The 27,464-nt window shown below is 49.1% G+C and overlaps 1 protein-coding gene across 1 annotated transcript in view; it reads right to left on the bottom strand.

The window, feature by feature from the left end:
* Positions 1–27,464, bottom strand: part of LOC135917030 (microtubule-associated serine/threonine-protein kinase 3-like) — a 391,234-nt gene that overhangs the window by 134,678 nt on the left and 229,092 nt on the right. Inside the window, exon 9 of the mRNA XM_070539813.1 lies at positions 4,368–4,500. Coding sequence (XP_070395914.1) covers positions 4,368–4,500 — 133 coding nt within the window. The remainder of the gene's footprint in view (positions 1–4,367; positions 4,501–27,464) is intronic.

Here is a 27,464-nt window from a genome sequence, read left to right as displayed (position 1 = left end):
AATGTTCCCTAGGGCCTGCGGTGCGCACTTAGTAATTTTAGGCCGCTGCTGCCGCCAGTCGTCGAATTAATTAGTGTAGCACACCTGAACGTGTTATTTGTAGCTGGAGGTGTCGCAGCTCACTCATGTGATGTATAGCATTCCGGCCAAACTCATGCCAAACATGCCGCAAATTGAAGTTCACGAACGAAGACAAGACAAACGCACAAGCAAGCAAGGCATCGCATTTTCTCTCGGTCACATGTACTCATTGCCAACAAATGTGAGGCAGCTTACAGCTTTACATTTCATTTTGTTGTTAACAAATATAACTCCATTAAAGTTACAGTGACGTAGAAAATTATTCGCAAGGCTTTTCGCTCAAGTGCTTTTTTGCCATTGGCCGGCCACCTTGGCTACTAATGTGCCCGGAATGTCCGGAATAATGCGCGCTCGGACTCGTGACGCTGGCCTTCAAGTGCGCTGCAGACCCGCAGCGAGCTCGACTGCTACACAAGCGAACCTCGTGGCAGACCACTTGGTCAGAGCAAGTCTATAAGCTTGGCTCATAATTATAACCAAGTTCGTCTTTGTGGAGCGCCCTGGTACAGAGCCACGCTTTTTAGCTATTAAAATGTTCTTAGCACTGACTAATAACATTAGACAGTCACGAACCGGACACGAACGGAAAAGGCGCACGCACGCACGCATACTTTCCAATTCGAATAGCTCATGCTTGCGCTACTGTTGCTATTTTATACGCAACTGACATCAACGTAATCTGAGGATACCAGTGCACACAATTGAAGAAACCTACGAGGCTTGGCAACCTGCCAGTTCTAAGTATTTCATGCGTGAAATGGGTGTGCACATGCCATCTACTGTGCTAGCAGGAAAGTAATTTTATTGTCTGGATGTGCCAGCAAGCAATACTGGGAACTGATAGGCTGTCATGCCTAGTGGGCTTTTTCAATTTCAGCACTGATTTCCTCGGATTGCGTCGTCTGTGCATAAAGGAGCAACGGGATCGCAAGGATAAACCGTCAGCGACTCCGTGCGCGAGCGCCTTTCTCCTCCGTGCCATGCAGCGTGCACAATTAAACAGGCGCCGCCCCGCTTAGCACTAACAGAAGGCAAGCAATGCAATGCTGACACCGTAGACACTGCGCAGAGGATAGATATGGAGCGGGAACGTTTTTCTTTATTTATAGATGCTGCGATCTTATGAAAGTCCTTTGCAGAGCGGTACAAATACAGTAACGAACAGCGACAGGCATACTCAAGCACAATGCACAAAAAACGCAATAAAAGTGAGAACGAAAATACACACAGAAAAAAACGTAATGATAGGAGCCGCATTTCAAAACATGTTAGGTAATCCTATCTTGAGGTTTGTTCTGAAGGGTTATTGTCTATTATTGCTCCAGGAAAATAAGCATACATAAGCAATTGTTACGCGGCCTGAGCGAGATAATTGATAGGGAGTACTCTTTTCTTGTGTTGTAACTTGCTTGAAAAGTAAGCATACGCGAGACATCAACGTTATAATGGCCGGTGGCAAAGTCGTGTACTGCTTGAACTGAGTAGTGGTCGAAAAGCGGGGCATGAATGAATGCTTAGCGTTTGTCAACACCTTATATTCATCAATAAATCCAAATATATGTTTATGAAGTATGTGTTCTACGTTTTTTTACATGTTGGAATAAGATAAATATATGGCTGTGCTTTTGAATGCAAGTCTTGTTCCCTGATTTATGCAACGCTTTTATTCTGGCTGCTTTCCAGTCACCTCACTTCCTCAAGCCATTTTCGAAAGCTCGGCGCTCAACCCGGACGCGCACGGTACGAGCGCCGTCCGGGCGGCGTCCCTAGAAATACGTCCAGTCACCAACTCGCTCAGCTTGCTGTGTTAATTCTAACCAAGACACACAAATACCTTGAGCTCCATTCGGCATAACGTTTTACAAATGCATTCGGTATATCACCAGGACCTCGGAACTTTTTAACGCAAATTTTCAGCAACAAGTGAAAGATACCATGTTTGGAAACATCATCAGAAATGGGGTGCAAGTCCGCTTGAAAGTGAGGCATGCAACTATTGACACTTGTGATTACAGCTTCGATATGACCATTGAATGCAGAAGAAATTGCGTACTCATCGTCTCTACGTTTTTCACCAATAATAAATGTGTCAGGGAAAGAGGAAGACGGAGTCAGGACCCTCCCTAATCTCTCGGGAGATGTTTTAAGAAAACTAGGAAGATGGGTGTTTTAGTATTCATGCTTATCGTTTGTGATCACTTATTTTAACTTTATGGGTGCGTTTTCGATATGAGTTTGCAATCCGGGGCTGTTCACTGTTTTTGTACCTTTCCCCAGCCGCTTTCGCTGCTATTGTAACGTCTCTCGAAAAAGCCAGGGATCTCGACGTTGTGGGCGTTTCGTATCTCACAGGAGCACCGACCAGCACCGGTTCGAGCTGAGGCAGCCAGTGGAGCGCGCTCGCGCCGCAAAATGGCCGGCGACCAGCATCGCGAGTGGAGAGGCGACAGGATCCCCACAACGTCCAGACTCTCTACACAATCGCAGACAACATTTTTAAACAATTTCCGTAAAGCACACGGTCACCCCAACAAGCGAATCATATGATAAGGAAACTAGTTAGTGCCAATTACGTCTCCGGGTGCACCAAGTATTTGAGGACATGACTTCGAACCACCATAGACATGAACATTATTATACCGTCTATCTGTGCGCTTAACTTCGTCTTCACAAACTTCACCGCCACCGATCTAGCATACTTAATTCACGGCATAATTTTGCAGTCTGACCCAATTCAGAGATGAATCTGTACGCTGTTCTATTCCCCTGACGTGCAGACCCCAGCTACTTAAGAGACCACCACATTCTGGAATGTCGCTAAATTCTTTCTTTGTTGAAGAGACCACAGTTTATAACTATTATCATATGAGACAGAAAGAAATAAGCGCTACCAGTGATCAGACTTGATTCAAGCTATTGCGTTTCTCGAATAGGAGGAAGCCACGCTGAGCGGGAACCCTTAAGGCAAATTACGCGTCCATCGCCGAGTAGATTCAACTGGGACGCTTTCTATGCACGTTGTCATTACGCGCCACTCCTATGTAAGGAATATGCTTGCGCCATCACGACCTGCGCAGCCCAAGCGTGGCGAACATCTGCGGACACGTCACCTTCAGTGAGCACTGTCATACATGTGAGCAGCGTCACTGAGGGTGGAACCTAACAAGCCGCCACGCTACGTTAAAAACTCCCCATAAGCTGCTATAGTGGAAGCAATGCCCAACATTAATAGGCATTATGTCACCCAAGCATGCAACCGTTGTCCAAGTTCAAATGAGTCAATAATTGAAGCTGAAGATGGGGTTATTAAACAGCCTTAGAAAACAGCAGTAAAACACAATATAAAACAGTTTGGAGCAAATATTTCGATTCCAGTTGTTCTCCTTGAATTCGTCGTTGCGTTTTAATGTACCTCGCGCAGCTGGCATCATCGGTAATTCCGTGCACCGTTTTTGTTTAACAACTTCCGTTGTGATTTTCTAGAAAGCCACATGCGCAACGCGAGGTGTTGCCGTGGATGATGGCAACGAAACTGACGTAATTGTACGACGCTTCCCTTATAACGCCATATTTTAAAAATAAAGTGAGAAGAAAAATGTCATCCACCTGACTGTAGCACGGAGCTACGAAGAAAATTCACACAAGTTTCTCAGAAATAAAGCTTCGGAGATGAAGAAAAATTCGTATTGTTTCGGGGGATCGAACCAGAGACCAACAGCTTTCAAGGGTGTTCGCTCTACTATCGCAGCTAACCAGAAGGCTAGCAGGTCGCAGAGCCAGGTTGTATTAATCGAAGAACACGGACAGGGCATTTAGTAAATCAGTTCTGTGGAAGAGGTGAAGGAAAGTTCGCGAACCTGCCTCCACTTTGCAAGCTATCAGATAACTGATTTGCCAACCGTTCTTCTTGTGGCCCTCAGGATGAAAATAATTGGCTGGGAAGGGCAACAAGTTGCCAGCTTTCGTTAGAAAATATAATGATTTCCGTGGTTTGTCCGGCCAATATTCTAATATAATTATTATGCGCACTGTAGCGGGGGCTCTGTTAATCTTGACCAGCCGGGGTTCTTCAACGTGCAAGGTTTGTTCTCCACCAGCTGGTGGCTGCCGTTCGTACTCGGGCAGGCACAGAAACGCTGCCGCGCGACGAGTTCGTCTGCGCTATTCTGCCATGGCTCGGTGTCGCGCGGACCTGGGTGTTTGTGCGAGTTCAATCCAAGAAAATACATTAAAAATATCCGGATCCAGAATAAAGGTAACCAAACTCAATGCAGAGAATGTCTCACTTCCACTGTAGGCGCTGATACCGGCACGAACGTCCACGTCTGAAGCTTTTTTGTAGTCCAGTTCATCAGACTCGCCGCCACTTGTGTTGAAGAAGGACTCCTTGAGCTGTACGGGGCCGGCCTGCTTCTTGGCCTGAAAGGAAAAGCCATATCGACATTTCTCCGACTCTGCAGTGTTTTATAGGCGCTCTAATTGGAACATGTGTCCCGTCGCTTCACGGCAGGTTGGTTTAAAACGCTGAAAAGGACATCGCTGTATATAAGCGGTTAAACATACTAATTAATGAATGTGTTCAATTAAAAAATAGCATGTTATTTACTATGGAACTCATTCCGGTCCCTAGCCGTTTCTTAAAGCAGGAATAGAGGATATTCAAAATGCATAGTGCTCTGGCAACACTGACTGCGACCGCCATTTTTCCTACGACGTAGTGGCGAGACAGCTTATGTCAAAAGGCCATGCGCTTATTCATGCGTTTCAAATGGCGTAATCGTCTAAACTGTGCTGGCACGAATCAAAAAAGCTACTCTTTTGGCGCCTTCGGTATCTCAGCGGCCGTCTCAAAAGTGACAAGTGCGCAAGTTCCGCGGATTGGGAAAGTTGGATGGTGATTGCAAAACAGCACCCAAAGAAGGACAAAGAACGTTTACGTTTTATTTGTCCTCGTCATTTTTTGAGCGATGTTTTGCAGTCCTCGTGCGTCACAAGAGGCGCACATCCGTTCTACAGATCTGGTGCAAATGCGTGCGCTCATTCAACATGGCGAATCCCTCTAGTGACCAACGTCTGCACAGTCGACTGAAACTTGCCAAGGGTGCGACCGATGTGCTGCACCTTGCAGCGAGTGGGCAGCATAAACTTGCAGTGTATAACATCCCGTCTCCCTGTGGCGCATCAGCACTTCTCGAAGAATGGACAGCATATCGAAAAATGTTTGTAGAAAAACTCCAGCCTAGCTATGCTGGCCACAGTCATCACATTGGCTAGCTCGTCAAACGCCGGCGTGATTCGGTGGGATTTCGGTGCTTCAAACGTGCGGCAATGTTGTATGATGTCTGAGACAGAGTCAGGACATTCATTCCTGATGAAGAATATAGAAGTCTTCCACTATACATTTCAGCGGATATCCTGCATTACCATCTTTAGAAGGGCAGAATTTTGGTCCAGTTGGTGAAGCATACTTGAATTCGGTGAAACGAAATAGACGGTACGAAAGGAAGGCGATACAAACGGGACAAGCACTACTGAGAGCTGTTAATGTTTATTGGAAAATTTTCCCTGCAGCAGGGCAATGGAGGCATGTACCCAAGGCACTCCGAAACCAGCTACAAAAGACACACACACAACCAGAGATACAAAATAAACATTTACTTTGACCAAGCGCGCTCTTCGCCCCAGGTGAGCGGCCTCCTTATTCCAAATAGCCGAAGACCATGGACATCTTCCGTTCGATCAGACGACGCAGTCTCTTGGGGTCTTGGTATGATAGCTTGACCTCCCACGGTTCATCGGTAAGTGCTTTTGTGTCTACGCTGCCACGTTTTTCTGCGCATCCCCATACCATATGACATAGGGTGTCTGGGTCATCATAGTATGCGCAGAAGTACGGATGCTGAATGGGTGAGATTCGGTGCAATATGATACTGTGGACGTAGCTGTTGGTTTGCAATTTCCTGAGGGTTACTGCCCCTTCCCTAGTTAGGTTAAGGTGACGTGGCGGGTAAGTTCTTCTGTCTAACCTGTAGTGTTCCACAATATCGGTGTACTTTTTGCTGACTTCGTCCGTCCTTCTTGGCGTGTCCTTTGAGAAAGCCCGGTGAACGTGAGCTCGGGTGGAAGCGTCGGCTGCCTCATTCTCCAGCAGGGACTCGTACCCCGGAATCCAAACGATGTGTATATCTGGTAGGCGCTTCTTTGTTGTTGCTGTGAGAATATGTAGAGCCTGCCTGGAGATTCTTCCTTTCTGGAAATTGCGCCAAGCTGCTTGTGATTCAGTGAATATTACTGCTCCCTCCCCACAGGTTGAGATGATCATGGCTATTGCTGTTTCTTCCACCGTATCTCTTGTTAAGATACCAGTTGCAGTTCCCTCTTTACCATTGCTGTCGACGACGCTGATTGCATAGGCTGGATGCCCTGAATATTTCGCTTGCGTCGATGTATCGTGTGTCCGGATTTTGGCCGTAGGTTTTTCGGAGATAGTCTATTCTGACTTTTCGTCTTCCTTCATGGTGAGTTGATGCATATTTCTTCGAATGGGGGCTACAGAGATACACACTGGAATTGTCTCCGGGATTCTTTTTTTCTCGTCACGAAGTTGCATATCCTGTATGGCCTAATCTTCTGAGTGTTGCCCTTCCTGTTTCAGTAAGTTTGAGACGTTCGAGTGGGTTAACTTTGTGCGCTTCGACTAGCCTCTTCCATGTGTTGTGGAGACCTAAGTGGAGTAGTCGTTGTGTGGAGGCGCGTTCAAAGATCCCTGTGGCAACCCTGAAGGCCTTCCGGATGAGGGTGTTCAATTTTTCGATTTCTGCACTCTTGAGGTCTATGTAATGGGTGCCATAGGTGATTGTGCTGGTGATGAGGGCTTGAATGATTCTGACCACATCTTGTTCTTTCAAGCCGTGTCTTCTATTTGCTACCCGTCGTACCAAATGTGCTACTTGGGTGACGGTTTCCTGCAGTTTGGATAGGATGGCGGCACCCTATCCTTCCTTGTGTATACGTAGGTCGAGGATTCTGAGCGACTCAACTTTATGGATTTGCACTCCACTAAACAGAGTCCTGGTAGCGGGATTTTAACTTTGGGCGGTCTCCCTTAGCTGGTTCTAGCTTTTTGTGTGACAAGCTTCTATTTTTCGGGCGCACACGCAAGCATGCAAGCCTTGAGGTAGTTTCGTGTACGGTCCACGGCTTCTTGCAGGGCACCCTGTTGAAATCCTGGGATCCGCCTGTTGCACATATAGTGATTTCATCTGCGTAGAGGGCGTGTCTCATCTCCTCCTCTATTCCTTCCAATATATAAGGTAGTCTCAGCATGGCTATTTTAAAGAAGGGGAGACGATATGGCAGAGCTCTGCGGAGTTCCTTGTTCGCTATTTCAATGTTGCCTGATTTCAGACTGGCCAGACACTGCTGGTCAGGAAGTTTTGCATGTAGCGGTATTTTCGTTCGCCACAGCGGGTGTCCTGGATGTTCCGCATCACTGTCTTGTGAGAGACGTTGTCAAAAGCTCCTTTGACGTCCATGGCCTGGATTGCGCTCTTTTTGTGTTTGCCTAGATGATCAATGACGTCCTCCTTAAGTTGTAGCAACATGTTTTGAATTTATAAGTGGCGGCGGAATCTATATATTGTGTCGGGCATGTAACCATTTTCTTCCATGCATAAAAGTAGTCTATTAAGGACCATAGGCTATAGGGGTATTACTCAAGTTCGCGCGTGCGCACCTGACCCTTCTCTGGATCGCACAGGGCAGGTGGAGCGGCAGTCGCTCACTAGCACTTTCGCAGCAGCCCTAACAGTCAGAGCTGTGACCCTTAACCCGCGGTTTGCAGTGAGTTGCCACCACGGCGGGTTCAGGCCAGTGGGGACAGGGTGAGTCTCGACCTAAGGTGTTTATTCACCTTAGAGTACAAATATACTAACTGACAACAGGAACAACACATACAAATACAACACAAAACCTCAGCGGCGGAGCATTCCGCACGTCTGGGGTGAAATAAACCGCACAGTGTGGGAACCACAAAAGAGGCTGATAAGAGTTCAGCTCACCCAGAGTGGATCCGCGCTCGGGCCCTGGGGCGGTCAGTCGCTCACAAAGGCCGGGCGCAACAGGGGGACGGCGTGCGGCGGTCTCAGCGGCTGAATTGAGATGCGGCCTGTCGCAAGCTCCTCAGCCGAAAGACAACGGTGCATTGGGGCTTCTCCCCGATCGGCGGAGAGGGAGTTTCCCCGGTTCCAAGAAATGGAAAGGAGGGAACGGGGTGCCTTGGCTGCAGCGTCGCGGCCAGGCGCGAAGAGCAGCGGGAGTGACGAAGGTGCCCTCTCCCCGTTACCCTCCGCGAGCGAGCACGTGATTATCGCGTGATAACCGCGTGGCCGCTCCGGAGACATCGGGATGCGCGTGCGATCCCCACAAGGCTCGCACAGCTTGTCTGCGCATGATGTCGGTGATATGGGTCGTATGTTTCCTATGCCCAGTGGCTTGTTTGGCTTCGGGATCATGATGACTTCAGCGGTTTTACAGATCGCCGGGTTAGTTCCACTTGCCCTGCTTTCGTTAATGATTGTGAGGAAGTATTATACCACGTTGTTGTTTAGGTTGCAGAGGGTCTTGTTTATGCGGTCTTTACCTGGGGTTGTATTATGGGTTAGCTTTGCCAGTGTCGATTCCATTTCTTCATTTAGAGCGATCCATTTCTTCACTTAGGTTTCCGGTGTAATCTAGATGCATTCAGGAGATTACTGTGGCTTGGGTGTATCCCGCCAGCTTCTTCCAAGACTCCGTCTTCTAAGTCTCCATAACTGTTGGGGGGGGGCATCGTGAGGTTCTTTGTTGACTTAGTTTTTGAATACGCAATGTATAACAGCGACTTGAGGATGCTCCATATCTTGCACTTGCTTGGAGTTCCCTGAAGTCTGTCGCACATCTGTTTCCAGTCCTGCTTTTCTAATTGGTCGGCGTATTCTTTGGCTTGCTTGTTCAGCTCCGCAATGCGTTTTTTCAGGACTCTGTTCCATCTGTTGTTTCCATCTACGGATAAAGTTTGTACGAGTTTCCCGCAAGTGGAGAAGGTGGAAGTCCACTGCCATTGTTTTCACGGTCAGTTGAATTTTCTTGGTGCACTTAATTATCTACCTTCTATGAGTCGATTCTTCCAGATCTTGTGTGGGGCCTCCTTGTCGGAAAGCGGTGCAGTCCGTGACTTCTGCCTTGCCGATTTTGAGGGGTGCTATCCTGTAAGCGACATCTGTGCCACGTGGTGGTCGCTTCCCAGGGTTCCTTCCAGTCGTGTCACTTCACCTGGGGTATTCCGGCCCTAAAGGTGAAATGTGGCTTTAATGTCCCTTACGCTGCTTCCAATTATGTGTACATACCAACGTTGGTGCATACAGGGATTTGAACGACAGCTGTTTTCCTCCTGTCTTGTCCCAGGCGCCAAACCCTGCAGGAAACTCTTTCATCTATGCAAATCTATATCTCCTCTCGGGCACCGTTAAAGTAAGACACCTACAATGCTGGTGGCGGCGCTTCTCATTACACCAACGTTGTTTGGACGCCTAACAACTGCGAAGAAGATGTTCATGCTGCGCAGCGTCAACTGCTGTGTCGCGCCCAGATATCGCCCGCCAAATATCCTTTCGACGCCGTATGAGGAACTACAAATCTTGCTATCGCTTTGAATGCTTCGATCTTCGGACGAAACTGCCTTATTTTTCTACGTTATATCTGGTCGTTTTTGAATCGGCTCAATACCCGTCAAAGCTTCAACTATGGCAACTCTGTAGTTCGCGACACTCCCGTCTCTAATTCACCATCAACAAATATGAATACTGCAAGTGTCGCCATCTCTAAGTAAGCTACAGATATTTCTGTAGCTTAAGGTATCTGGCCGAGCACACTGGTAACCGGACGTCCACCTGCCTGAGGCGCTAAACTTGAAACCTTTTGCACCACTAAAGCTCAGTTCTTTTTGGACGTACTGCAAGCATTGCTCCAGGGACAAGCGCCCCGCTGACGTTTCCCGCTTCGCACGCTGACACTTCTTGGCGATGCCCTGCTGGATGTGACAGTAAGTTGTCACAACAGCTTCGGGTTGCGATTCCCGATGCAGTTGAATTCCATGAAGGTTCACTTAGCTCGAGGTTCATCTATCGAACTTTGTGGCAGGGCTTGTAGGTGAGCTCTGCAAATAAGTACTTGCTTTGAGCACTGTGACGACGACTTGCTAATGAAAAGTTCAAAAAGCGCCATCAAATCTTCAGGCCGTACCTTCAGCCTGATAGAGTGGAACGGGCATGCTTTTAAGGTAGCCCTTGTGATAAACGAAATGGTTTTGAGGAAACGCAGCCCAATATCTGCCAGAAATAAACATTAAAATGGAAGAGATGATTGAGCTGGACTACGTTAAATGAGGGACTTTGCGAGAAGTGGTGTTCACATTGTGGACGTAGTTTTGAGTGAGTTATGTTTAGCTCGCGCAGAGGATACCTGTGACCTAAACAGGCGACTGCGGCATTCTTCAAGTGTTCATATTTTCTGACATCGTTTCATTGCTCATAGACGTGAGTTCTGCCCAACCCCAGCTTGTCATACTTGAAAGTGACAGATTTTAGGCAAATTTTAGGTCCTCTAGATAAAATCACGAACGTTCAGTGAATGCGCCTATAAGATTTTTAAGATTTTAGATTGTCTTCAAATACCGACCACACTTACTAGGAACATGATCTGAGAAATAAACCACGGTCACTATTTTGTACGCGTTCGAAAAGCCGACGTTCGGTTTCACTTCACGCGATTATCTAGGCCGCGCCGATAATAATAAGTTCACGTTGAATGTGTTCACAAAGTCATGTTCACGCCAAGCACACCACTATGTTTTGCAACATGTTAGCCGTTCAGAGGCGCCAGGCTACCCAGTGCATGTCCTTATGTCTGTGATAAAGAAAAAACCAAGCCTGATTTGAAAGTATCGAGCAACGAAACCAATTATTGAAGTACATAAAAGAAACAGAAACTTGGTCGTGATCCCCTATGTGGGTCGGGTAACAGTTATAAAGCACTTATAAAGGACGGGGACGACGAGCGAGGACGCAGCACGAAGGCCCAAATCCTATTTCTTTATCGCCGTTTCTTCAAGCACTTTGTGCTATGCCACACCAACTAAGTCGAACGTCAGCCCTTGCCGCTGCGTGCATTGTCTGTTGCACAATATTGCCACACCTTGCAACAGGCGCCACAGAATTAGAAAGCAGACACGCGCTTGTGGCGGGCGCCAGCAGACCCTCCGACGCGTGAGTTTTTCGTGTGCGCAGTTGACGGTTGCAGACTCGGGCTCAACCCGTCGACTAAAGGTCGCCTATTTTCCTAGAACGTGACATTTCTAGTGGAGGTGCGGGGTAACCTGGACATACGCTTGCAGCAAGAAGATCAGCGCCAGTGCACCGTGCCAGCAGGAAAATTCGGGGACCAGCCCCTGAGATTGTACCATCATCTGGGATGGCCACGGTGTGGAGTCGGCCTCAGTACCGACTCACTACACGCGGAACCCGCGAGTGCCAAGTTCCTGCTACCTTTTTGAAGACGTGGAGGACTGGCTCGTGGACGACTTTGCGAGAGTAGTAGATTTCAACGAGCGGGACGGCAAAGCGAAATTAAGGAACATTTATTTCAGCCTCGAGGACGGCGTTCGCACCTGGTTCCAGAACCGCGAAGAGGCCCTGACGTCATGGCGTGAGTTACGTCGGCGACTCTTAGAGACCTACTCGAACCCCGATCGCCGCGAGCGAGCATAAGGGGCCTTCCACTCACGCTCTCAGAAGCCGAATGAAAGTGCCACTATGTACGTGGAAGACATGACACGTCTCTTCAGGCGAGCTGATCCTAGCATGCTGGAAGACAAAAAGCTCCTTCATGTGATGCGCGGTGTCAAAGAGCAGCTTTTCTGTGGGCTTGTTCGTATTCCACTGATGACGGTTGTCGACTTCCTCACGGAAGCAGCTGCTACGGAGAAGGCGCTGCAGCAGCGCTCGAACCAGCACGACCGCCGGCCAAGCAAACGCTGCTTCGAAAACCATCGGCCTGAGAGCTTTCGCTACTGACATTGCTCCGCGAGATGTTCGGTAGTCGAGCTCCAACAGCTGCACCGGGAACAGCAAACTGCGGTCAACTACATCACCGACATCGTGCATGACGAAGTGCAGCAAGCACCCAGGGTACCTCAACCTCACCCCGAGAAGACACCCCAGGCGAGTGAATTTCGGCGCACGACTTGCGCTGACGCGTCGAGGTGGAGCTTCCCTACATCGGCATCACCACCGCCCACGGCGAGCGATTTCCAGCGTGTGACTTATGGAGACACATTGAGGCGCTTCATTCTTGCATCAGCGCCGCTAGCGCCGACTTGCTTGCATCAGCGCCGACTACGTCAAGTCCTTAAAGCAATACGATCTGCTAACGTTACACTTAAGTCTCAGCAGTGCCACTTCGACTACCAAGAGTAAAAGTTTCTCGCTCATGTCGTGAGCGCGGAAGGCGTCCGTCCCGATCTCGACGAAACTGCCGTTGTGGCCGCTTTCCCACCCCTACCAATAATAAGAGTGTCCGACGCTTCCTGGGTCTGTGCGCGTACTAGCGACGCTTTTTAAATAATTTTTCAAAGATTGCTGAACCACTTAGTCGTCTCACAAGAGACGTTATGCTGTTGATTTGGGGCGCTGAACAAGAGACAGCTTTCACCGAGCGCCGATACCGCCTGGCTTCACCGCCCGTTCTCGGACACAAACAGGCCGAGGCTGAAGTTCACACAGGCGCCAGTAGCATTGGTCTAGGCGCGGTACACGTACAACGGCAGGAGGGCGTAGAAAGCGTTATCGCAGGTCGCACTCTGTCGCGCCCAGACTCCAACCACACCAATACGGAGAAAGAGTGGCTTGCTGTCGTATGAAAAATGGCCTGGCTCAACAACACGATGACTGACATGTTGTCTATGTATACGTGGACGTGGTGCACAAAACATGGGATGAAGTACTTCCATACGTAACGTGTGGGTACAACATCGCTAATCAGGAGACCACACGCTTCACGCTGTTCTGCCGTGTTTACGGTCGTGAAATCCAGACCACGCTTGAAGCACTGCTCCCATGCGACAGTTTTGATCACCTAGACCAAGACGCCCAGCTCTTCGTGCAGCGCGCCGAGGACGTACTCCTACTGGCTCGCACGAACATAAAGAAACAAGAGTGCATCGACAAACGACACTACAACCTCCGCCGTCGACAAGTGGAGCACAAGTCAGGAGATCAGATTCTGGTTAGAGTCCTGTCCGCTACGAAGGCTTATCCTAGAAGCTTCTCCGCCGGTACTTCGGACCTTACAAAGTGCTGTGGCGAGTGAGTGACATCAATTACGAAGTTCGTGACGGAAGGCAACGAACTCGACGTCGCAAGACACTATTCGAGAGCGTGCACACTGTGCGGCTGAAACCATGCCGCACTCCATAACCAACATAGATTTTGAACTATTTCGTTCTTTTTGTTTTATTTATTTTTTCGTAGACAATCATTTAGTACCTCAATGACCCTACCGCGCGTTCTATGGCAGCGCGTCGGCAAGCGTTTGTGTGTACACGTATATTTGCGTGTGTATTTCCACACTCGCCCTGTAGCGTGTGTGCTTCTTTTAGCGTTGAGTGCAAGCTCTCCAGAGGGGATAGTGCCACGCCTTGCAACAGGCGTAGCGGAACTGGAAAGCATACGTCCACGCGCAGGCTTTATCGGTGAAGAGTCTCCAATTCGCGCGTGGGCGCTTCAGTTTTTGTGTACGCAGTTGACGGATGTAGGCTCGCGCTGAACCCTTAGGACGCCTGTTTTCCTAGAACGTGACAATATTGCCGCGCCAGTACTCCGATGAAGACGAGGACAACGCGTGTAGGCATGAACGTTTTTGTCAGGGCGCAGTGAATGCGCTCGATATTAAAAAAAAGCGACCCGCCGCTTTGCCTATTGAATAGCGCTCTACGACCTCTGTTTTTGACGTTGCGACACTGGTGGATGTGCTGGAGCCTGCAACCCCATGCGGGCCACCCCTGTTCGGAGCCGTACACACAGTCCCGAAGCTCCAGCTCTCATTACGACTCCAGTCCACCATTTCAGTCGGCTCGGCCTCAGCCCGGAGTTCCCTCCCGTTGCGACTCTCACCGACATGGCTACATCATCGGCGCTTCTCCCTCCTTCACAGATGGCGCCTAGCCTTTCCCAGATGACCCTTGAACACCCTCGCGTCCCCGACATCTTCCACGGCGATGCTTTTGAAGATATTGAGTACTGGCTTGACCAGTACGAACGCGTCGCTTTGTTCAATCGCTGGAACGACCCACAAAAACTCGCGCACGCTTATTTCGTGCTTCAAAACAGCGCTCGTACGTGGTACGCGAACAGGGAAGCGAGCGCTTAAACGTGGGGCAATTTTCGTCGTCAGCTCCTTGATACATTCTCGAGCTCGGACCGGCGCGCTTACGTGCAACAACCTATTGAGGCGCGGGTACAGAAACCCAACGACACCGTCGCCATGTAGGCAGAAGATATGGTCCATCTGTTTCGCCGAGCTGTCCCCGTTATGACCGAGGCAAAGAAGGTGCGTCACCTTATGCGGGGAATTAAGGAACCGCTGTTTGCTGGTCTTGTCCGAAATCCGCCAACAACGGTCGACGAATTTGTCAAGGAAGCGACTGTCATCGAGCGGGCACTTCAGCAACGTTGCGCCACTTCGACCGCCAGCCAAACAGCACGCCAATCAGCTCCGCCGCTCAGAATGTTGACCACATGCGCTTCTTTACGGGGCATGATTCGTGACATCCTGCGTGAAGAGCTGCGAGCCTTCGTCATTCCTCCTACGGAGTCGCCGGTCATTTCTGTTGCCGAAATCGTGCGCCAGGAGTTGCGGCAAGCCTTCGCCTCACCAGCCGCATGTCCAGAAACACGTCCGCCGACCTATGCCAACATGGTCCGACGTCCTCCACCTTCACCTCCGGTAACACCACTTCAGCCACGGCCCGCTCCCGTGCCGTGGTGGCAACGCGACTCTGCGACGACCTCTAGTTCACCATACCGACTTGTGGCGCGCGGCCGACCATCGACCACTTGCTTCCACTAGAGTGTACTAGATTCGGACACTCTACTTCCACTGCGGCAAACCAGGCCACATTGTCCGCTACTACTGCCATCCAGACGTTGGAGTCGGCGCCTTTTCGCCTACCGCTTCCGTGCACTTCGACGACCGTCGCAACCCACGCAGCTATCAGCTGTCAAACAGCCAGGTAGCTTCACCACGTCGTTGCTGGTGATACCCGTCACCTGTGCGTTACACTTCCCCAAACCGTCAGAATTTCACCACTGACGTCGGCAGGGGTGGTCGCTCCCCTAGTCCGCGCCGGGGAAACTAACGGCAGCAACTTCCGGGGGGATGGTTGCCCTGTGTCGAGAAGCCAAAAATACCCCCCACGCTCCCCGCGAAGACGACGACTACTCATGCCGACGAATACTCACGCCGACGACATTGCCCGTGCCGATCTCGGCATTCTAGTGGATGGACATCACGTCATCGCACCTGTTGACACTGGCGCAGCAGACTTCTCGATTATGCGGCAAGAGCTGGCCAACATAATTAGAAAAGTGAAGACGCCGTGGACAGGGCACCACACAAGAAATACCGGGGGGTCAGCTAATGACACCAACGGGAACATTAAAAATTAAATTATGTGGTTTTACGTGCCAAAACCACTTTCTGATTATGAGGCACGCCGTAGTGGAGGACACCGGAAATTTCGACCACCTGGGGTTCCTTAACGTGCACCTAAATCTAAGTACACGGGTGTTTTCGCATTTCTTCCACATGGAACTGCGGCCGCCGAGGCCGGGATTCGATCCCGCGACCTCGTGCTCAACAGCCTGACACCATAGCCACTGAGCAACCATGGCGGGTAACGGGAACATGCAATGCCCGAATCCACAACCGTAATTCCAGCTTCGTTGCCACTTTCGTCATTCTCCCCGACTGCTGCAACGACCTCGTCTTGCGGATGGATTTTCTGCTAGATCACGGCGCAGTCACAAACATTCCGGAACGTATGGTGACATTTTCTGCCAGCCCATACGGCGACCCGATGAATGACGGGCAACATGAGCGTTTGCGAATCGCCGACGATGCGACCATTCAGCGGCAATCCTGCCGCCTTGTATCTGTATCATACACGAAGACCTACCACGGGGATGTGATCGCGGAGCACATCGTTGCACTATTGCTCACGCAAGGCGTTTTCATTGCTAGAGCCGTACTCGACATGACTCATGCGCCTGCGGAAGTCCTCACGAACTTCAGCAACGAACGTCGTCACATCCAGAAGGCTACCGTAATAGCGTACTGCGACGACATGACCCAAGTTGCAGATTGTTTCACTCTACAAGCAACGACCGTCCCGCCCTCGACTCCTTTGTCTGTAGACGTCAGCGTGCCCCTGTCGCCATCCGAGCGGCAGCGCTTATTGGAGATGATACACCAGTTCGAAGATTGCTTTTCGACTGTGTCAAAGGTTGCACAAACACCACTGACCAAGCACCGTATCATCACGGATTAAACTAGTCGGCCGATTGGCCAAAATCCCTACCGTGTAGCTCCAAGGGAACATGAAGAAATTCAAAAGCAAGTGGAGAAGATGCTCGACGATGATGTGATACTGCGGCCCTCGATAAGTCCTTGGGCGTCACCCGTGGTTTCAGGGGAAAAGAAAGACGGCAGTTTGCGATTCCGCATCGATTACCGCAAATTAAACCAGGTCACGAAGATGTCTATCTGCTGCCACGCATCGACGATTCGCTGGACAGGCTGCGGCCTGCACGTTATTTCTCACCAATGGACCGACGAAGCGAGTATTGGCACATCGAGGGCGATGAGAGAGATTGCGAGAAAACTGCCTTCATGACCCCCGACGGCCTTAACGAATTTAAGGTCCTTCCTTTCGATTTGTGCTCAGCGCCTGCCACTTTTCAGCGTCTAATGGATACCGTACTTTGAGGCCTGAAGTGGCAGACATGCCTGGTCTATCTAGACGATGTCATAGTGTTCTCAGCAACATTTGAGGAGCACGTAAGCCGGTTATTCACTGTTCTGCAAGCCACACGCTCGGCTGGATTGACGTTAAAGCCCGCGAAATGTCATTTTGGTTTCAGTGAACTGTGCTTCCTCGGTCACGTCGTCAGTCCCGAGGGTGTATGATCTTATCCAGCCAAAATACACGCTGTGGCCAAGTTCCCCGTACTATCCGACAAGAAGACAGTGAGGTGCTTCTTGGGGCTATGCGCCTATTACCGACGCTTTATTGCGAAATTTTCATGTATTTCTGCGCTGTTAACACGCCTGACACGAGACGATGTTCCTTTTCAGTGGGGGGAAAATGAGCAAGTAGCATTTAGCCAACTACGCCAACGCCTGCAAACGCCTCCTGTTGCGCACTTCGACCACGATGCCCCTACATCAATTCACCCTGATGCAAGCAATGTTGGCCTGGGTGCCGTACTAGTGCAGTGGCTACACAGCTCCGAAAACGTAATCGCCTACGCTAGCCAAACTCTCCCTCTCGTACGGAGGAAAACTACTCAACTACCGAGAAGGAATGCCTAACTGTTGTGTGGGCCGCTATCACATTTCGCCCGTATTCGTAGGGCCGTTCATTCAAGGTTGTCAGCGATCATCATTCTCTTTGTTGACTGACTATACTTAAGAGACCCATCTGGCCGTCTGGCGCGCTCGAGTCTTAGGCTTCAGGAGTTCGACATGACCATCACTTACAAATCAGGAAAGAGGCACACCGACGCTGACTGCCCCTCGCCGTCACCCGTCCAATCCGCAGGGCTTGCCCGGGCCGCTTTCGCCGGGAGTCATATGGGAAGCGGCCTTCTCGCCGTTTCCCACCGACCGCCTTACTCCCGGGACTGGCCGCTGGGTCCTCTTAGCTTCGGGGAGACGCTTCACGGAACGGCCAGCAGCTCCGTAAAACCAGTGCTTAGTGAATCTTCACCTAGTTTCATCAATCTTGCTGTACAGCTACCGAAAGGTGCGTGAAGGCCACTCTGCAAGTTTAGTGACCCTATCGCCGAGCAAACCCGACTTATCAGCCAAAGACCGACACACCGTACAGGCCGTGCCAAGCCAGGCGCCGAGAGCCCAGAATGACGGGAGTACAAGTAGAAGGAACTACCCTCCCGGAGGAGGACTACATCCCAGCAGACTGAAACACTATCATCGGAACCTATGAAGGCAAGTCCCAATCAATATCCCCAAGGGAGGATATGAACGGGGTACGCGGAAAACAGAACGCATGTGAGGACCGCACTGAAACGCTCCCCGCGTCGACGTGGCGTCCGAGTTGCCGCCCGCACCCGGCGCAGAAGCGTGCAACGCAGCAAGTCACGCGCAGAAGTCGTCAAATGGCTCCATTGCCGCAACATGTGATAAAGGTAGTCTTCCGCTCGCAGGGAGGCCTCTTCTTACCCAAGATACAGCCGCAGCTGCTGCTCCGCTGCCTCTGCGAAGCGGATAAGATACCGATAGGAGCAGAAGTGCAACTACGCGTGCACCCAACGAACAACGCGTGCACAGTGGCCACCACTAACCAGGACATAGCCCTTAACCTGGTTAAAATCAGAAACATTACCCTAAACGCAAAGGCGTATGGGGTTGCAGCGTACATAGTCCCTGCGGCGGACACAGTACGAGGCGTGATTGCCAATGCCTTTTGGGATGAAACGGAAGAAGAGCTTCTACAAGATCTACAAGCGAGAAATCCAGAAGCTGACATCCTACTAGCAAGACGCATGGGCAAGTCTAAGTCTGTCCTTATAACCTTTGCTCAGGGACCCATCCCCCGGTAGAATTATTTACTTTGAGGGTGTGCACCTGTGCCCGCCATATAGGGTGCGACCAGAGGCCTGCACGAACTGTCGCGCCCTAGGACACAGACACGATGTGTGCCCACAAGAGAAAATACCGAGATGTCCAAGATGCGGCGAAGATTACGGCAAAGACAGAAGGCGTCAGTGTGTGCCCCGATGCATCCTGTGCGGCGGCGAGCACCTTACAGGAACAGGATGGTTCAAAGCAACACAGCGACAACAAACAACAAAGCCTTCAGTTAACAAGAGCACAACCGGAAGATGGCAGCTACATCCCCAAGATTTCCCAGAGTGGAATCCACCAGCCCCCCCGAAGGCCCCCGAAGAGCTCACATGGGCAGAACGAATCGTCCGCAAATCAGATCCCCGGGACGAGGAGTTGGCCCGCCTTCGAGAGGAGGTAAGAGGCTTACGACAGGCCATCACCCAACCTAACCCCTCACCCATTACACAAACCATCACCCAGCCCTCGCACGCACTTCCTGGTCACCATTTATCCCTAGACACTCAGAGTTCATGTCCCACAGAGACCTCAACCTCCACACCACCTACAAAAAAAGAAAAGAAATTCTTCCGTTGGCAGACGAAACAGCTGAGATTGAACCATCAGACAAAACAGCTGAGAGGGAGGCTCAATTTGAACCAAACTTGAGGCAACATTAACAGCGAAACTAGCAGACTTCCATCCGCAGATGCGCCATCAATTTCAGCAATTCCTAGAAAATCGCCTACAAGCACGCGAGGCTCAATTTTGAACACTCGAAACTCGTGTGGACTGTCTCATTGACGAACGCTTCAAAATTTTAGAGAACAAACTACATACCTTCTGTACCCAGCTCAGCACACAAATGAGCTTAATTGTGGTGGAGGCAACCAACTAAATGCAGGCGGCATCCCTACCCCAAATGACCGACCCCCCTTCCACTTCCAAAACTTCTGGCCAGCGAAATGGCAGGTGATTCACCTAAATTGAAGACTACTCCTCCCTTTTTAAAACTCTGGCATTGGAACTGTCGTAGCATACGTCGTAAACGAGAAGCGCTAATGCAACTCAGACTAAATGAGGAACACCCACCAGACCTAATTCTGTTACAGGGCCCTAAAACTAGTGTTTAGCTCCCGGGATATACTGCTTATCACTCACCAAATGATGGTGCTCCAGTTGTGTCCACCTTTATCAAGCGATTCATAAGGCACACACAACTTACATTCCCACACAAAGTCCAAAACGTAGTCCTTGAAGTAATCCCAGTTGACATTAAACAGAATTCCTTGCTCGTCGCCAACATCTATAATCCATCGAGCATGCCAGCAACGCGCTGCGCTAACCTAATAGCGCAAATAACCGCAGCGGCCAATAAAACACCAATCATAGTGGCCGGAGACTAAATGCGCACACATCGACTGGGGATACCAGAACACTACCGGCAGAGGGGGGGTTCTTATGACACAAACTCAACAGTCTCAGCTCACGGTGTACAATGATTTCGATTGCCCCACCAGACAAGGTACAACAGGAATAACGGATATAAGTTCAGACTCCACGATGGGCACACGCATCAAGGATTTGGAATGGAATAGAACAACACATACTTCAGGTAGTGACCACTATATTATCGAAGTTCAAGTCTCAGGCCCCCAAGCGTCTCGTACAAGAATAAAGCATAAGCCTGTGGACGCGCGAACCTGGACAGCACAGATCCTCGAGGAGCAAGCGGCGTGTACCAAGGAATATAGCCCAGAACAACAAGTCCCAGTTATGGACTCAAAATTGACCCATATGATAGAAGCACATGAAAGTCTCATGAAACGATACGTTCAGCAAAAATGCAATAAGAAACTCCAACACAAGATATCTGAGCTTGCAAAACAAATTCAGGATTATAGCCAACAACTTTGTAGGCAGAATTGGCCGCAGATATGCGAAGGTCTCAGAGGCAATCTCAGTACCGCTCGAGCATGGCACATTTAAAACATCTAATTGATCACATGAAAGGTCAACAACATACTAGAAATATCGCCGCCCGACTAACACACAGCCATAAGTACGACACACAGGCGCTACTAGAGACACTCAGGAGCCTACACACCTTGCCGGGCCCTTCAAATCCCTTACCGGAGTTCGCCAGCCCACCAAATGCTGAACTGGACAGGGACATAACTATACAAGAAGTCGGAGCAGCACTTCACAGACTCCGCAACACCACGCCAGGCGAAGATCGCATAAGAAACACCGCTCTTAGGAACCTCGATGACAACTCCTTGCGAGAACTTAACGGTATCTTCAACAAGCATTGGCAGAGTGGCACACTGCCAGAGGAGTGGACGCATGGAAGGGTTATTCAAATACCGAAACCCTACAAACCAGTTAAAATATGCGCCCCATCTCCCTTACCTCTAGCTTAGGCAAACTCTTTGAGCAAGTCATCCTAGCTAGACTGCACAGCCACATGGAAGACATCGGTCAACACCCACACTCAATGATTGGATTCCGATCTGGCCTATCCACACAAGATGTCACGCTTCAATTCACTACAGCTATACTGGACCCCCTTATACCCACGCACACCAAAGCGGTACTGGCGATTGACCTCAAGAAGGCCTTCGACAACGTCACCCACGAGGCGATCCTAAAAGCTATGTTATACCTAGGCGTTGGCCAACGAGCATACAACTACATAAGGGCTTTCCTGCATAACCAAATGGCCAGCATGTGCGTAGATAACCTTTGTGCACGCCGCTACACTATAACGAATGTGGGCACACCGTAAGGCTCCGTGCTGTCCCCTTTCCTTTTCAATGCAGTACTTATTCCGCTCGCACGGAAGCTGCAGCAAATTCCCCATCTTGACCGTACTCTGTACGCGGATGATATCACCCTGTGGACTACATATGGATCAGACGCCCAAATCGACGAAACACTGCAAACAGGCTCAATGCTAATACAGGACGAAGTCACCAAGGTAGGCCTCATCTGCTCACCGGAAAAATCTGAGCTTTTCTTGATCCCGGCCGCCAAAGGGTAAAACGTATCATACTCCTATCAGAATCTACGTGCACAATAGAGAGATCCCACAGGTCCACACTATTCGAATCCTGGGCCTGTACTTGCAACACGATGGCAAAAATACCGAAACAATCAAACGTTTAAAGAGCACACTAGCAGCCACCACGCAGCTAATACGCAGAGTAACAAATAAAGCTCACGGTCTGCGTGAATCAGATACTCTGTAAGTGGTACAAGTTTTTACCATGAGTAAAGTATTGTATTCTGCCCTCTATCTTAACTTCAATGCAGCCGAAACCCAAACAATAAATTTTATAATAAGGCAAGCTACCAAGGCAGCGCTACGTCTGCCCAAAAACACCAGTAACGAACGCCTGGCGGAGTTAGGTGTGCAAAGCACCACAAAAGAACTAACCGAAGCACACCTACAGGCACAATATCTCCGATTAGCTAGCACCACTACCGGAAGACATATACTTTCTAAACTTCAAATTAACATTCCTGCTAATCATAGCTCCCTAAACGCCCTTCCCATGGCAATTCGTCAGACGCTACGCATTCGAGCGCTCCCCCGTAACGTGCGCCCCGACCAAAACCGCGAGCGACGAAAAGCCAGAGCGGCAGCCCTTCATAAACGGTACGGCGGTGAACAAAATGAAATATGGGTAGATGCTGCATGTGATCAGCACGGAGCCACAGCGGTTGCTTACACACCGAACACCCCTCCCTTAATAGAGGAACTACCCCCGGGAACAGACTCAGAGGAAGCGGAAGAGATCGCTGTAGCGCTAGCGCTCGGCAGCTCCAGTGCTACCTACATCCTGAGTGATTCTAAAACTGCACTGCTAAGTTATGCTAGGGGCAGAGTTCACCCTGCCACCTTCCACATACTGACCCAGAACCCTCCCTTCTCTCGCAGCCTTGACCTCATCTGGGTGCCCGCACACTCGGGAAACCGTGGCAATGAGGCCGCCGATTCTTTAGCCCGCGGGCACAGGCGGATCTCATGGGGGGTTTCTCAAGGGAGTGTGCGTGTACCTTCGCTGACTCCATCGCGAATGCTCGTGCCGAGAGGCAAATATACCCACCACCCCCACTCTTCCCTCACTACCAGGGAGCAACACTTACGGCGCCGCCTGCAAACGCGCACGCTACTTACTCCATCCCTCCTATCCCACTACCGACCCATCCCCCCTTCTTGCCCTCTATGCAATGCGCCGAAAGCAAACCTCACCCATATACTCCTGGCCTGCTCGGCTTCTCCTCCCCCGGCGGGCCGGTACCACTCCAAACCTGAGAGGACTGGGAGACCTCTCTACGCTCCATGGAACCGGCAAGGCAGAAGATCGCCGCCAACCGGGCTGCCAGCGTCATGGACATGTTAAACATGAACGTTTGAGTGCAGTGGGGTCGTGCGGGACCCAGGGGGCCTGGGAGGTTCAGTTTCATTTCATTTCATTTATTGAAGCCTTAAAGGCCCGGAGGCATTACATAAGGCGGGGGCAAACAAAATATGAGGAACTCTTCATCACGCTAAAGAGGGAAAAGAGGAAGAAAAGATAGACGAAGAATAGAAAAGAAAACAACGCTCAGGAGGAACCGAGCAAGCAGTAGTATCATCAAAATCACTGTAAAGAAACCATAATATGCAACAAAATATATAGTACATAAATACTATTAAAAACATATTATGCGTTAGAACGAATCACTATCAATTAATTACATAAAAGGGGTCAATAAGCAAATGCATTTGAGACGAACCATTCTAGGTGTAGTGGATTGTTAGTTTCTCACGGAAAGTCGTGTGGTCGGCGGAAGAAACAATACTGTCGGGCAGAGTGTTCCACAGCGCTATTGCATTTGGAAAAAAAAAGAATCCCTCATCGAAGACGTACGGCAGTGAATGTGCGCGATTGGACAGCTGTGGTTGAGGCGGGGAGAGATTCTAGGCGGGGGTTGTAGTCGAGGGTGTGTGGCTATTGGGTGATAGTAGTAAGAGTGAAGCATGCAGAGACGCGATATGATACGACGTGATTGGAGACTGAGAAGATCGAGTGTGCGTTTTAGTTGAGTTATGCTGGTTTTACTTGAGTAGTTTGACATGATAAAGCGTGCAGCACGATTCCGAATGGCTTCTAAGTCGTAGGTGAGAAGCTTGCGAGGGGTGCCAGATAGATGATGCGTACTCCAGCTTCGGCCGAACGTATGTCTGATATGCAAGTTTTTTTATAGCAGGCGATGCAGATTTCAGATTGCGACGCAAGAAACCAAGTGTGCGCGAGGCGTTAGCGCATTTTGTTTCAATGTGTGTAACCCATGATAATGATGATGTCAAGTGAACACCTAGATACTTATAGCAGTCTGTTCGTGGTATTGTAATTGAGCTTATGTGGTACGCGTAATTTGTAGCGCTGCGCTTACGTGAAAAGGACATACATTGGCACTTATTAAGGTTAAGAGGCATGAACCATTTTTCACACCATGAAACGATAGTGTCTATGTCTTCTTGTAAGTCAATGGGATCACCAGGGTTATGGATGGCGTTGTAGATGACGCAGTCATCAGCAAAAAGACGCAGTCTAGTTTTTGTGTTACATGGCAGGTCATTGACATAAATTAAAAATAACAGCGGGGATAAGCCTGCTCCCTGGGGGACACCGGATGTAACATCAGAAAGGTGTGAGTCATGAGAGTTAGCGGATGTGTATTGTACGCGTCCTTTTAAGAAATGTTCGATCCAAGTAATCAGTGATGGGGGGATTCCAAGAGTAGATAATTTGGCAAGTAGGTGATTGTGAGGGACGCGGTCGAAGGCCTTCGAAAAGTCTAAGATGATGGCGTCAATTTGTAGGTGATTGTCCATGTGTTGTAAGATTTCATCGGTGAATTCAGAGAGCTAAGTTTCGCAGGATAATAGTTTTCTAAAACCATGCTGATATGAATAGAAGAAGTTAATTGATTCAAGGTAGTGCATTAGATTGGTTGCTATGATATGTTCCAGCAGTTTAGAGGGGATACTGGTTAGAGAAATTGGACGATAGTTACATGCTCTTGTTTGATCACCAGATTTATGGACGTGAATGATTTGAGCCTTCTTCCAATCGTGGGGAACTTCACCAGTACTGATTGATTGTTGGAAAAGTAAGCTAAGTATTGCGCTTGACAGGGAACTGGTGTTCTTAAGTAATCTGCTGGTGATTTGATCGCAACCAGCCGAGGAGGATAATTTTAGAGCCTGTATTAGCCCAGCTATTCCATCAGCGTTAATCTGGATATCGGGCATTGTGGACAGCGAGTGGCATGGCAATTCGTCAGAACTGAAGTTTATAGCAGGAGAAAATACTGATGTGAAGAAATTGTTAAGGGCTGTAGCACATTTTTCAGTGTCAATTAGTACATTGTCGTCGTCTGATAGTTTCAGCTGAGTTTGGCGCTTAGGCGGGGAGATAATCTGAAAGAATTTACGAGGGTTGGACTGAAGGATTGATAAGAGGTCAGTTGAAAAAAATTTGTTTTTGGAAGCTTTCAATTCCTTGATGTATTTTTTTACGCTTAGTTCGTACCTATCCCAAGCTCTGTGGTTATTAGTTAACTTTGCTTTCCGATAATGGCGTTTTTTCTTATGAAGTAGACGTTTTAGGTGCTGCGTAAACCACTGGTCATTTTTGTCGGTATTTATAAGGATTGTAGGGATATATATGTTTTTTAAGTTTAGCATAGTGTTTTTGTATAATTCCCAATTGGCGTTGACCGAGCGAGCAGAGTATGACTGTCGAAAATCTTCGTAGAAGAGTGCAAGTTCGCGGTTAAATGCGTCGAAGTTAGCTTTCTTGTAATCAGTGATTAATTTTTGCGTTGGGGCTTTCTTTTTTAATGGCAATGAAATGTCGATATGAAGTACGTTGTGGTCGCTAATGCCAGGGAGTGAAGTCAAATTTTTTATGTTTTCCGGGCTAGATGTTAACAAGAGATCCAGGGTGTTGTCGCCCCTAGTTGGGCATGTTATTGCTTGGTGGAGGTTGAAGTCTAGTGTTAATTCAAGAAACTGTTTGGGTTCACTACAGGGTGTTCTGTTGGGTACTGAAAGTAGTGGCCAATTGATGCTGGGATGATTAAAGTCTCCAAAAAGGAAGATAGGTGTAGCGGGCATATCTTTTTTATTTGTTCTAAAGAGAGGCGTAAGAAATTGCAAAATGAGTCGTTACTATCTGGTGGACGGTAACAGATTCCAAACACTATTTTGCCAATTGTACTGTGCAGGCTTACCCATGTTAGTTCGATGTTGTCGTCGTGATTTATCAGGGATGACGGTAAGCTGTCTTTAACGGCGATTAATACACCTCCCCCTCGCCTATCATGCCGATCGCGTCTGTAAACTGTTAAGTTAGGGTAGGATGGAAAAACTTCGTGGTCGCCGACGTCCTTATTTAACCACGTTTCCGTTAGTAAAATCATATCGGCTGTGGTGTCGTCCATGAAGCTTTCGAGTTCGTCACGTTTTGGAATTATACTGCGGATGTTAGTGAAAACCACGCTTATGTTTAAAAATGAATCAGGGCGGTTTTTGAATGAAGCAGGCACGGAATTTCTTGTTTGTCACTGCGGCTGGTCAGATAAGGTATCAGTCGGAGCTGGCATTTGATTGCTGTTAGGTGTTGTGGTATGTTCAATGTCTCTATCGGATGTAGTATCATGAAAATAGCATCTGCTGCCTACATGCAGCTTGTCCAGGCTGAGCTTAAACGCGCATTTTTGGGGCTTGATAAATTTTAACAATTTTGAGCGTGCAAGACGCGTACTTGGGGCAAAATCTTCTCTGACGGCAAAACATGTACCTTTTAGCTTACGCCCACATGCCATTATGTTTTCTTTCGTCTTGAAGTGGGCCAGTTTTACTACTATAGGGCGTTTTTTTGTTTCAGAAAATCTTCCAAGTCGGTGTGCACGCTCAATATCGCTGGCGTTCAATGTTAAACCAAGATTATTTTTGCATAGGTCTAGAATTTTGTTCTCTGAATCACTCCAAGGTTCTTTATCGGAATCGTCAATGCCAAAGAAGAGCAGGTTGGCTCGCCGCATACGGTTGTTGGCATCAATGTTCGCGGCCTTCAGGGTAGTGATGTCGTGCTGTAGTCGGCCGATAATGTTAACAGTGGTTGAGGTTGTTGGATCTTGTTGGTCTGAATCTGAGATGTTTGAGCGGCTCATAATTTCAGCTATAACTTTGTCTTGGGTAGTTTGGGTTGTTTTGATTTGCTCAAGCTCTACACGAATTGCGGCTTGAACACTTTCTAATCGTTTGATAGCGTTGAGGATAGGCAGGAGTTCAGCAGTAGGGGATGGACCGGGGTTAACCTCAACGTCACCGGATAATAACAACATAATTTCACACAGAAAATCGAAGGCAAACGCATCGCGAC

Source organism: Dermacentor albipictus, chromosome 6 (genome assembly GCF_038994185.2).
Source record: "Dermacentor albipictus isolate Rhodes 1998 colony chromosome 6, USDA_Dalb.pri_finalv2, whole genome shotgun sequence".
In the NCBI taxonomy this organism is placed as follows: domain Eukaryota; kingdom Metazoa; phylum Arthropoda; class Arachnida; order Ixodida; family Ixodidae; genus Dermacentor; species Dermacentor albipictus.
The sequence above is the reverse complement of the archived record's forward strand: the minus strand, read 5'-3'. Positions and strand labels throughout refer to the sequence as shown.